Here is a 13,656-nt window from a genome sequence, read left to right as displayed (position 1 = left end):
AACTTTTGTCATTGAAAAGTAGAATAGCATTTATGCATGATTTGTTCCTGCTGGTTCATAGCATACTTTAATTAGCTTATGCTAAATATGATGTGTGTTATGTATTCTGTTTTATCAAATAGCCCTTTTAAATTTTAAGTGAATTTAAAAATCATGAATGAATATTGAGTTTTATCTAACATATTGCATATCTATATAAATATATTTCCAATCTTAATAATTCTTTGTTGCTATGGCAAAATGCCTGAAAAAGAGCAATTTCAGAGAGGGTGTTCCAGTTTACTACCAAAGGGGACCATACCATTATGGTGCTTGGGATACATCAGCAGGTAAAGAAGAGGTCATGGCAGAAGCAAGAGGCGGGCTGGTCATATGGTAGCCACAGTCAAAGGGCTATAAAACCTCAAGACTGGCGCCTAGTGATACACTTCCTCTAGATGTTCTACTTCCTAAAAGTTCTGCAATCTTTATAGTGTTGTCAGCTGGGAGTATTTCACATTCAAATTACTTTAAGTAATTAACCATATATTGTATTGGAATATTAAACTTGTATTAATATTATATACAAATTATTGTATATACAATATATCATATATAATACTTAAATGGCTAAATATTGTTTAAATATTAAATATTGTTTAGTATGTATAATATACTAATATATGTGATATATATATCCATACTGCAGGGGATTGCACCTAGGGCCTTAGACATTCAAGGGAAATAAATACTTTCCTGTTGAGCTACTAAGCAAACTACAATATATTTTTTATGTAGTGGTACATCTCTAGATTTGTTTTCAGCCATATGTTTTAGATAAAAAATGTTTTTTTTTTTTTTTTTTTTTTTTTTTTTGTAGTAAGAGTCTTGTGTTGGCCTATTCCAAGTGAGCATGCAAAGGACTTTGTAAAGTCTGAGATGTCATTCTCCATAGAAGCCAGAAAATTGGCCTACTGTAGTTTCATGGATACTGGTAGAAGTCAAAGTATTTTTGTACCTCTTTCTAGAGCCCCAGTTCCCATAGAAATAATGCTTGCGCCACAGTGGGTGGAATTGTAGTAGAAGAGCTTAAATAATACTTTTTTGTTTTTCTTGAGACAATATCTCATATGTTATCCTGACTAGGACAGAACTCACTGTAGAGATCAGGCTGTTCTTGAATTTGTCATGATCCTCCTGCCTCTGCTTCCAAGTACACCACTAAGTCTGGCCCACCAAAAAAAAAAAAAAAAAAAGAAGAAGCAAAACAGAACATAATAGCAACAACAAATGTTTAAATATACAGATCTTGTATAAGTAGGAGATAGTGTCTGAATCAGAGGGAGGTACTTACTCTGTCTTAATAGGCCATTTCCTGTACTAACATTTCCATACCATGGGACAGAGGACATCTAGTATTTACTTGACAGACATGTACAAAAGCATCAGTTCACATAAAGGCTTTTCTGGTGTTATCATTCAGAGTTCTGGGAGACACACACACACACACACACACACACACACACACACACAAACACACACACACACGCACACACACACACACACACACACACACACACACAGAGAGAGAGAGAGAGAGAGAGAGAGAGAGAGAGAGAGAGAGAACAAATGTCTTAATTTGGTTTCAATTGCTATGATAAAACTCCATGACCAAAAGCATCTTGGGAAGGAAAGGATTTATTTGTGGGAAAGGATTTAAGGGTTTATTTCAGCATACAAATGTACATTACATTCCTTCAGTGAGGAAAGTCGAGGCAGGAACTGAATTAGAGGAGGAAAACTGCTAACTAGCTTATTCCTGGGCTTTCTCAGCCTACTTATAGTGCCTAGGGGTGGCACTGCCCTCAGTGAGTTGGACTCTCCCATATCGTTAATCAAGAAAATGCTTCATAGTCTTGCCTACATCCCAGTCCTTTAGAAGCATTTACCCCATTGAGGTTCCTTCTCCCCCAATAACCCTAGTTTGTGTCATTTTGACAAAAAAAATTAACCAGCACAGTATACACATGCAATTAAAGAATTTATTGAACCACCTTTCATTAAAGTTGTATCAACAGTTAACTCACACTCGAAGAACTGAGAAAGTTATTTAAGACTGTGAGCAGTCAGGGTAGTTCCACAAGTGTTGTCTCCTATTGGAGAGATTTAGAATATGGTAGTTGGTCAGTCCATGAGGGCAAGTGCATCAGCATCCCCAATCTGGTACCCAAACCTGGAAGGCTTCTGAGAGGTGCTGGTCAACAGTGGGGTGCTGGAAATGCTGGTTGTGATTACTATGGATGAATCAGCAGCTGCATGATGGGGTAAACCAACTGGTCAGCAAGAGAGGTTAGCAAGCAAAAGGGAGATAGTCACCCTTCTGCCCTATTTATGTGCTGGTAGCAGAAGGTACCGCCTAGTCTTAGAATGAGTCTTTACACTTCTATTAAGGTAATCACAATAGTTTCCCAGGCGAGGCTCCCACTTGGTTGATTCTAATTTGTAACAAGAGGACATCATAACCAGCAATTATACCAGCCTACAACATTAACTGGGATTTATAGCCTTTTTCTGGAATTATATTAGCATGGAATTACTTGGTCAGTGTTTCATGGAACTAATGTAAAGAAGGCGTCTAGAGTTGACGTTTTCCTATGGGGATAATCATTAATTCAGTTTATGGATTGCTATAGTTTTCCTTCATCATCTATGCTCCTTATTTCCCCCTGCATCTCAGTTCTTGTATTATTCATGTGGTAGTTTGAATGTAATTGGCCCCCATAAGCTCATAGAGAGTGGCATGTACCAGGATTTTTATTTTAGGCCACCAAACAGTTCTCAAATCATGACAGGGAGACTTACTATTAGTTTTGAATGCACAACCTCAGCTTAGCTCATTTCTAACTAGCTCTTTTAACTTAAACTGTTTGCCTTTATCTACATTTTGCTTCAGCGTTTTTTACTTTTCTTTCCTTCTACATACCATATTTTCTCTGCTTTTTGTGTCTGGCTGGCTGGGGCTGCCTGGCTTCTGACCCCAGGCATGTCTCTCCCCTCCTCCTTCTCTTCTCTTCTCTTCTCTTCTCTTCTCTTCACTCTTCTCTTCTCTTCTCTTCTCTTCTCTTCTCTCATTTTTCTCCTGAGTCTAGATTTCTTCTCCTATTTATTGTCTCTCCCTGCCTGCCCTACCTACCGTTTTCTCTAGGTATTGGCCGTTCAGCTCTTTATTAGAACAATTGGGTACCTTAGGCAGGAAAGATGAAACAAATGTAATACATTTTTACATAGTTAAAGAAGTGCAACATAGACAAAAGTAACACATCCTTACACAGTTAAAGTAATATTCCACTGCATAAGCAAATCTTTGCCTAGCTAAAATAGTATTCCACAATAGTGGCACTATTAAGAGGTACAGCATTGTTGGAGGAAGTGTACACTGTGGGGCTGGTCTTTGAGGTCTTATATATGTTCAGGCCACAACCAATGTTTCAGTTCATTTCATGTAACCTGTGAATCACGATGTAGAACTCTCAGCTCCTTCTCCAGCAGGTGTCTGCCTGCATGCTGTCATGTCACACTATGATGATAATGGACTAAACCTCTAAAACTGTAACCCAGCCTAATTAAATGTTTTTCTTTTTAAGGGTTGTCATTGTCATGGTGTCTCTTCACAGCAATAGAAACCCTAAGTAGAACAATCCATTTGACATCATTATCTGATATGCATTTTTAGAACTCTATTTTAGGCATTTTACCCTGTTCTTGAACAGATTTTGTGTCTCTCCTCTTGGCTTAAGAAACCTAGGATCACAGTTACTTTTCTAAGTGTTTCCAGGGTAGGTCAGGGTCTCATCCCTTGAAAAATTAGTATTTTGGATTCCATAGATGGCAGGGAGCAATGAATGACACTTCTTCAAAGGCTAGCAATCTTGATAAGGTGGCAGAGCTACTTACTTTGCAGGTGGCTCTGGATCACTCAGGAGTTGATTAGGAGGCAGGGCAAAAAGGCTTGTGTCATTGCTGGCATCCTCACCATGAAGCTCATACTACTACTACTACTATTACAACTACTACCACTGTTAGTATTGCTACTACTGCTACTTTTCCTCTTCCTACTTTTCCTTCTCTTCTTTCTTTCTCCTCCTCTTCCTTCTCCCTTTTTTTCTCCTCCTTATTTTCTCCCTTATTCTCTTCTCTTTTTTTTTCTCCAGAGCATTACCTCCTAGGATTTGTCATTTTCTTTAGGCATAATACTTTACTGCATATTGGATCTCATAGGAGTTTACTACAAAGCTCTGTGTGAGTTAATACACGAAAGCAAGGACTACCAGAAAGTACTGCAAAACCTGCCAGTTATTCCTTTTTCTATAAACATAAAGATTTAGCAGTTAACATCTTAATCATTTGCACAGGTCCCCTCTTTACAATTTTCAAAGCCTGGAGAAAGGATAGGGATGCTAAGTGAACTTGGAGATGTCAATAGCCCATGAAAGGGTTAAGGCAGAAACTGCCAGGGACAGCTCCAGGGGAGTGGGGCTTTTTCCTCAGCGCCACAGAGGCACTAGTGCCAAGGTATTCTCTCCTTTCTGATAAGAAGTCTGTTGTGAAATAATAGATCAATTATTTCAGTGGCAAAAGATTGGCTATAGGAAATGACATTTTCATGAAAACAGATATATAAGAAAAGTTCATTTTGAATTTCTCAACAAATATAAAATTTAGCTAAAAGCAAATACCTGGAGAAAGTAAATTTCTTAAAGATTTCATTATTTCCAATATGCCTAAAAAGGGGGAAGTTTTTAAAAATGTTAATAGTTTTCATTAAGTTGATTTAACCTTCGGAAATGGAAATTAGGATGGTTTTCTTTATTGCAACTTGTCTGGATTTGGAATGTTCTCAGACAAACCTCTGGGTGTTTGCTGAGAGGTTCAGTTGAGCAGGGAAGATCCATCCTGAATGTGAACAATACCGTCCCAGAGGCCAGGACCCAGGATTCAATAAAAAGAGAGTAATGAAAAGCCAGCAGGGTACCGACATTCACCTCTCCCTGCCTCCCTGCCATCTATTTTGTAATACACACAAACAGTGAGCCCTGAACAAAACTTCCCTTAAATTATTCCTTGTTAGGTATTTGATCACAGCAAGGAAGAAAGCAACTAACATAGAAATAGAGACTGTAACATTCCTTAGCTTTGCATGGCCATGTTCATTAACCTGATACCTTTTTGTTGTTCTTCATCAATCTGGGGGACATTTGGGGTCTGTGAGTTAATGGACCCATTCCCAGTTAAGGTGAGCTGTAAGGGGAGCTAAGATGCTAGAAAACAATGGTCACCAAAGACACCCCAGGCCAGGAGCCTCTCATACTTTTCTCTAGTGAACTTAAAGGAACGCTTGTCTCAGGGACAACTGGAGGATGAATTTTAGAAAGGATCTTTATTGCTGGTGACAGGTTAAAAGAAAGGAAAGAAGCAGAGATCCTGTATTGCAAAAGTGGTTCCCAAGAAAGAGTTGTTACCAAGAGTCCCACTCTAGGGGTTAATGATATGGGATGTGGAGTTGGGGGTGCTCAGTCCCATTGCCACATTCTTGAGGAATCTATGCACCTTTTTAGCTGTTCTTGTTAGTGTCTGTCAGCTTAACACAGACTTAAACATACGTGGGAAGATGGATTCAATTTCCTGGGACACATGTGGTGGAAAAGAGCATTGATTCCCACAAGTTATTCTCTCTCTTCTACAGGCATGCTGGGGCAGGTGCTCAGCAACATGCACACACATATGTGCGTGCGTGCACAAGCGCGCGCGCACACACACACACACACACACACACACACACACACACACACTGGATTTAAAAGAAGCAAGCTGAAATGCTGATAATAAGTATATAATGCTTTGTTAGGGGCTGTTTGAAACTCTACAAAGTTAATTTTGTAGATTTCCCCAGGGGTAGTCTTTTCTCATAACTGACTTTGTTATAGGCATTTTGGGTTGTAGGCCCTAGCACACTTGGAAGCTACCTCACATCTTTTGTCTTAAACCCATTTGGGAAAAAAGCAAAAGCTAAATTCTAAGTCATGCTAGTGATGTGGTGACAGTAGACACAGCTATTGAGAAGAATGAAGATGTAACCGCCAGCCAGTGACAAGTGCACTAAGAGGTCATCTTCCCTTAGATCTTCCTTCATTTTATTAAGGTTCCACCTTCAGAGACAATAAAGCAGTGGTTTTGAAAATGAACTCAGGCCACCATAATCCTCGTTCTAGAGGCCTTATTATAGAAGGTGGCTTATGCACTTCTCAGAAGCTAATTAGTTGCTACATGGCTTATCATGCTGAGATACCGCCATGACTCATGGCTATTTATCTATCACAACAGGGTTTTCTAATGCTGTTTGCTTATGTTTCTGACTCAAGCCTTTTAAAGGGCTTCCAGCAGTTTGGGGAAGGCAGCTTCTGCATACCCTCTAAGCAGGTGGTGCGTCAGCTTGCTCCTATGGATGTCTTTGCACAGTGGTGTCCCAGGTGGGGTTTCTTGGTAATGCTTCTCAAGTCAGGCATGACGACAAGTTCCCTTGATGTGACCTTATCTTTTTTTTTTTTTAAGATTTTATACTTTTAACAACAGGAATAGCACTGATGCAGTTTCTATGGTTATGTTATGCTAGAAAGCTATTGATACTTGTACTGTTAACTCTTCATTGTTAATGTCATCCATTTCATATGCACTAGTAAAATTAGAATGATTGGGCGGGCTTGGAAAATGGCTTTGTTAGTAGTGCTAGCTCTATAAGCCGAGGACCTGAGTTTGGATCCCTAGTACCCATGTAAAAAAGCTGTGTGTGGCTGGGCATATCTGTCATCTTCGTGTCAGGGAGGCAGAGGTTGGTGATTCCAGAGCCTTACTGGCCAGTTAGTCTAGCAAATCTGTAATCTTTATATTAAGTAAGAAACTGTCTCTGAAAACTGTGAAGTACCAGGTGGTGGTGGTGCACGCCTATAATCCCAGCACTCAGGAAACAGAAACAGGTGAATCTCTGAGTTTGAAGCCAGCTTGATCTACATAGTGAGTTCCAGGACAGCCAAGGCCCAAGGCTACACAGAGAAACCCTGTCTCAAAAAATAACAAAACAAAATAAACAAAAAACTGTGGAGAGCTATAGGGGAAGACAGTTGACACCTGACCTTAGACTCTGGCCTCCTCATGTGAACACACATGAACATGTGCACAGGCATACACTACATAAACACACACAGGATAAAGTAAAATTTGAAATTTTATTAGATTTCTGTGTAGTTAATTATTCAAGTAGGGGAGAAATAAAATTTTTCATAGAATGATCCTAAAAGTTTTGCCTCATTCATATACATTTAAGAAACATCTAACTCTTAACGTTGGAAATCTTAGTCCATCATCTTTGAGTTATAACAGGGTAGACATGTGAGCTTCGATACATTGTCTTTACAATAGATGTTCTGTGGATAATACAATTCTTGCTTATTTGAATGCTCTTGCAATTTGTTTAAATCTATAGCTGAGCTATTCAAACACATAAGAGTGATTCATACAGACCCTCACATTTGCTAATTTTACTTAGAAATCCTTCATTAGAACAGTGAAATTTGTCTCTGGACCAATACTATTGATTTCTGAAGAGTGGAAAGGAGTTTCAGGATGACTTAATAATAGCTTAAAGTCTGGAGCTTTTCATGGCTGAGCTTTGTGTTCAGGAATCCATAAATCAGCTGCTTGCATGCGTTGTTCTCATTAATTGTGAGCTGTTGATTAGCAGGCTTGTGTGAGATGTATGAGCATTTGAACACAGTGAATGTAGGAACATCACGCTCCTCCATCTCCAGTTTCATATAGCAGGTGCATGCATGGACTTTAATTTGTCTAGCTCACAATGACACAGTTCATTGTACTCAGTTCCCCTTTTTCTTAGAGATTGATCTAATTGCTTTAACATGATACCTGATGACAGGAAGTCGCATGGCAAGGAGCAGGGAGAGGGAAGAGAGAAGACATTCTTCAAAGATAAAATGTTTCTGAGATATTTTGCAAGGATCGTGTTCTAAGCAGAGGTGTATCCCCTCGTCCTTGAAGAACATTTAACAAAAGTTGAGGACACGAGGCTATGAATCCACTTGGATATTAGTATCCATGTTATTTCCTGAAAAATGAAACAGAACTTTGTGTCTATCTCTGCAACGTGATGTCTTTGCTTTCCGTCATCCACATATCTGTCGATAGGATGACTTTTAAAAGTAGTCTGTGATATTCAAGGGCAAGGCAGGTGCCCATTTACTGTTCACCTCTCCCTTTCCATCCACCAGTGCCCTAAATACAGATTTTTTTCCAGGATATGGCTCTCAGCATTCTTCTCAAATATCCTTTCGGAGTATGACCCACTGCTGTAGTCACAATTAGGTGTATTGTTCAAAAAGTCACCTTAGGAGCACTGGATATTTATGTGGCTTCCAGCTTTTTCTAACCTAGTCTTCAGTTCAAATTTTTGTATTTAAAGAAATGTTGTCCTGCAACTGAAAGCCTGCAACTGAAAGGCATCTTGAGCCCTTGAAAGTCAGTCTTGGCCTTGAACAGAACATATGTAGATTGTAACTTAGCAATTCTTAAAATCTGCCCCCCCACAACTGCCCTAAAGCTGAGTCCCTGTGTCATAGGTTTGCATTTTCTCCCAGACTCACCCCAAGTGTCTTCCTTAAAACTTTGTCTTGCCCTCCTTTTCTTCCTTTCTTCCTTCCTTTTTTTTTTTTTTTTATTGAATCAGGTTTATTTCACCCTAGTATATATTTCCACCTTCCCCCTTTTTTTGTGTCTAGAATGACGATAACATAAAAACTAAGCTGGCAAGGCCAAATTCTGTCATGTGGGGTGAAAAAGTAAAGAGGCTAGCAGTTTTGGCAGACTCTGAACTGAGCAGGACAAGATGAATACTGGAACACTATAAGTAGCTAACTTATACCCCCAGCATTTTCAGAGAGCAATACTTGTCACCTGCTGTATACCTCGCAGGCCACTTCTGAGTCCACCTGTCCCTGTCTTTATCTTGTACTTAAATTTGATAATGGCTGGTATTGACTACCTTCTGTATTTAAATACTTTACTCTGTTAATCCATTGAGATTTCTCAATCTCTTTGAAGGACTTTTTAATTTTCTCCTTCCATAGGTGAGGGATTGGAGACCCAGAGAGGTTGAATAACTTGTACTGACTTACCCTGCTTGTAACTGGCATAGTGGGTATTGAAACCTGTGTCTACTGCCGTTTGTGGTGATAGCAAGTCTAGTGTGTGCCGTTAAAGTTGAGTTCTGGCATCTGCTAGTTCTTTGACTTACCACCACATTATCTGGGATAATGTCCTCTGTGAAGTAGGGTAATTACATGCTCTCAGTAGATAAGTGCTGAATATAAGGGCTATAATCAGGGCGTGAAAGAGACCTAACAGAATTAGGCAGTTTTAAAGGCTATACCAAAGCAGCATTGTAAGTCACTGGTTAGAATTGGGGGACTCTTTCTAACCCTGCTTGTCAATGGCTCTAGAGGTTTTCTAGTTCTGTGGCCTTTTTCTTGGCTATCATCTGTCACCTTCAGCACGTTGGTATTCATTTTAACCCACCAAGCTTTCTAAAGGCATGAGGACATGGCTACATTTCTTGTCATGTAAAATCTGTGGTATGGAAACCAGCATGTATTGTTTAAATGTGTGGTTCTGATTTCTTGTGTCTAGCAGGTTATATGGCTGAAGGCAGATCTCTGGCTAAGGGAGAAATGGCATGATTGTTGATATCGAGACCAGTATAGAAAAAAAAAAATCCCAACAGTAAATTAGTGTTTATTTGTGAAATTTTATTGAGATGATCTGGTAGTCAAAGAAATGAGGAGAAAGTATAATGAACTTGTTAAGGTGTGTCGAAAATGTTTACTTCCAAGTTCCACAGAAAGCATTTTAGAGTAGTCTGTGCTGCAGTAATAACATGGTGTGATTTAGCTTAATACTCCTTCTGCTTTTGTTGTGAAACTTATAAAATCATAGGCTTCCCTCCATATTCTGGCAGGCACCACAGGAGCAATGAGCACCAAGAGAGCTTAACTGCTTACATGTTTGCCTTAATATAGTGAATTTTTTCAGGATTTTTGTTATTATTTGTTTGTTTGTTTGTTACTGACTGGAAGATGGATGAGGCTAATTAAAATCTGACAAAAGGTATAATTGGTGAAGCTGCAGACTGCTGTGATATCAGCAGGGAGTTTACAGAAGCTCAAAACCCCAGGTGGAAGTGGGTCTCTGTAGAGAAGAAAGGGGAAGAGGATTACAGGTGGAGGGTGCACTTGGCTTCCTGTGCTATGGTGATGATCAACAAACGAAACCTGGTGATTTATTGATGGATAGCTTGGTCGTGGTGCCCAGGCTGAATGAACCCCTGGGGTCAGTCTCTGTCACTACTGAAAATCAGTTGTTTGTTAAGAAGTACAGGTATTGCTGTCACTGACTGCAAACAGATGTCACTGGATATGGAATGTGATAGATTCAGGGGTCTTGAAATACAAGGCCCCTGGACTGGAAGTGTCTGGCTTCCAGGTGCGTTCTTCAAGACAAGCCAGCCTGTAAAAGCAGTTCTTCTACCTGGGTCTGTTGTGCAGTGTCGATGCTTTATCCAGTGTAGGGATTGGTTTATATTATGTAGAGACATAAAGCTTGAAGTTCTATAAATAGCAGTATGAGCACTTTACTGACCACCTCCCTAGCCCCATAACACTTTTCTTTTCAATATAATATCATCTGTTTTTCAGAACTGTAGGTTCCTAAAAGTTCTGTCATTATAAGCCACCTCAGAAATACACAACTGGGCAATTGAATGACATGGCTTAATAAGACAGTCTTATCAGTAAACCAACTTGAAGATTTGTATGTGCCTTCTAAATAAAGACTTTGAATAGCTAGTTGTTGTAAATTATTTAGTAGTGTTTTATTCTTACTTTTGATTACATTTCCATATAGACTAAAATAATTTAGTAACTACATCATTCTTTCTAGAGTATATTTTTATATCTTTAGTCTATAAAACTATAAAGTATATTTATGCCTTTAATGCCATTGTAGACTTGTTGGGGTACTTCTATTTGTGGGCTTTTAAATGACAGTGTGAACTGAGCATTTGGGAGGTAGAAGCAGGAAGATCAGAACTTCAAGAGCATCTGTATTTATCTACTGTGTTCATGACTAGCTACATAAGACCTCACTAAATAAACTAAAAATAAATCAATTTAAATAATAGTATAAAAACAATATTCAGAGATTGGAACCTCACATACTTCTTTACTTGTATACAATAGCCCCATATCAATCACATACAGAAGTTTTGAACATGAGATTACAGTAGAATGAAGGCCTGTATCTGTGTGTGTGTGTGTGTGTGTGTATGTGTGTGAGTGTGTGTCTGTGTATGTGTGTGTGTGTATGTGTGTGGTATGTGTGTGTTGGTGTGTGTGTGTTGTGTATGTGTTGTGTGTATCTTTCTGTGTGTGTCTCTGTGTGTGTCTGTGGTATGTGTGTGGTGTATGTGTCTATGGTGTGTATGGTATGTGTGGGGTGTGTGTGTGTGGTGTGTGTGTATGCGGTGTGTGTGTGGTGTGTGTGTGGTATGTGTGTGGTGTTTGTGTGTGTGTATGTGGTCTGTGTGTCTGTCTGTGTGTGTGGTATGTGTGTGGTGTGTATGTGTGTGGCGTGTGTGTATGTGTATGTGGTGTTTGTGTATGTATGGTATGTGTGTGGTGTGTCTGTGTGTGTGTCTGTAATGTGTGTGGTGTGTATGTGGTGTGTGGTGTGTGTGTGTCCGTGGTGTGTGTGTGGTATATGTGTCTGTTTGTGGTATGTGTGGTATTTGTGGGGTGTGTGTGTGTGTGTGTGTGGTGTGTGTGTATGTGGTGTGTGTGTATGTGGTGGTGTGTGTATGGTGTGTGTGTGTGTGTGTGTGGTGTGTGTATATGTGTGTAGCATGTGTGTGGTGTGTATGTGTGTGTGGTGTCTATGTGTATGTGTGTGTGTGGTGTGTGTGTCTGTGTATGTGGTATGTGTGTGGTGTGTGTGTGTGTGTGTGTGGCGTGTGTGTGTGTATGTGGTGTTTGTGTATGTGTGGTATGTGTGTGGTGTGTGTGTGTGTGTGTGTGTGTGTGTGTGTGTGTGTGTGTTTTAACCTAGTATGGGTAAGTGTAGTGACGACAGAGATTGTACAGGTGTCTCATGGTTACTTTGGTTCTTCATTGCAGGCATTGCTTCCATGACAGTGCCCGTGTACATCGCAGAGGTTTCTCCACCCAACCTAAGAGGCCGACTGGTCACCATCAATACTCTCTTCATCACAGGGGGACAGTTTTTTGCAAGTGTTGTTGATGGAGCCTTCAGTTATCTGCAGAAGGATGGATGGAGGTTGGTAAATTGTTATCTTCAATTCAAACAAACTACATTGGGAAAATTGAGCTATCTTGAATCATGGTAGTTAGCTTATAAGTAGGTGGCATTCAGCAGAACTGAAATTAGACAAGGAATACTATTTATTTTAATGATTGACAAGAAACCTCCCCTTAAGAATTGATATTTGCGGAAGACTGGCTTTTCCAAAGCATTTAGGTGATATTTCTCATACTGTGTATAATCATCTACACATATAATAATGTAATAAATATATGTGGAGTTTTTAAGTTCCATGAGTGACTGACAAGCTGTTTATAAACTGCAGAGACAGCTTCTTCTTTGGGTGTAGGAAGTTACACTCATCTGAAAGAAACAACATTTAAAAGTACAGATTTAGTCATATAAAATGGAATCTATGTAAAATTAAAATGCAAAATTATTCATTGGTCATAATTTGAATCAAAATAAATGAGAATGATGATAAAAGGTAAACTTTAAAACTAAATATGTGAACTATATTTATAAAAATGAATTTGTGTTAAAGCTTAGGACAGGATTTTTATTCATTGCTTTACAGTGTTTGAAACAACAGATTCATGTACATATTCTAGGAAACTGTTACGAAAAGGCACACAGGCTGTATAGTATCACTTGGCTTATTTTTGTGTTGCTGCTTATTACAACAAATGCTCTTTTAGCATGAACTGTGTAAGCTCCATAAGAATGTTGACTAAGAGACTTGGGCCCTGGCTTCTACAATATTTGCGGCATTGAAGCTGCTCAAGGGGATGGCTCCAGTGTGCTGGAGACAGAAGGTCCTGCACTGTTGTGCAAGCAGCCCCATAAGCCATGTGGCTTGGGATAAGCTGTGAGAAAGCTTTATGAGAAGTCACATGAAGACAGTGAGAGTCTGCCTTTCTCAAGACTTGCTAAACCACATACACAATTGGAATGAAATTCTGCTGCCTAGCTGTCTCCAGAGGAGTCAGTCTCTGCAGACCTAGAGGTTGCCGGGAAACTGGAGTGGAAGCTTTAATCTTTCTTTTCTACTCCGTAGATGAAAAAGGAAGAGGAAGCTTGTTGCTGCTACTGTTTTTATTTGGTATTTTTAGTTTTTATTTGAAACTTAAAAGTCATTGCTTATATTTATTTCATTTTGATAAACTTTTATTGTGACTAATGTATATACATAAAAGTATATAATGTCTATATTAATTAGGCCACATTTCTACTGAGAGG

The 13,656-nt window shown here is 39.2% G+C and overlaps 1 protein-coding gene across 1 annotated transcript in view; it reads left to right on the top strand.

Moving 5' to 3' along the window:
* The window catches only part of Slc2a13 (solute carrier family 2 member 13), a 291,506-nt gene that overhangs the window by 40,013 nt on the left and 237,837 nt on the right, over window positions 1-13,656 (top strand). Inside the window, exon 2 of the mRNA XM_051189696.1 lies at window positions 12,273-12,432. Coding sequence (XP_051045653.1) covers window positions 12,273-12,432 — 160 coding nt within the window. The remainder of the gene's footprint in view (window positions 1-12,272; window positions 12,433-13,656) is intronic.

Source organism: Phodopus roborovskii, unplaced genomic scaffold (genome assembly GCF_943737965.1).
Source record: "Phodopus roborovskii unplaced genomic scaffold, PHOROB, whole genome shotgun sequence".
In the NCBI taxonomy this organism is placed as follows: domain Eukaryota; kingdom Metazoa; phylum Chordata; class Mammalia; order Rodentia; family Cricetidae; genus Phodopus; species Phodopus roborovskii.
Note: the sequence above shows the minus strand (reverse complement) of the source record. Positions and strands in the feature narration are given on the sequence as shown.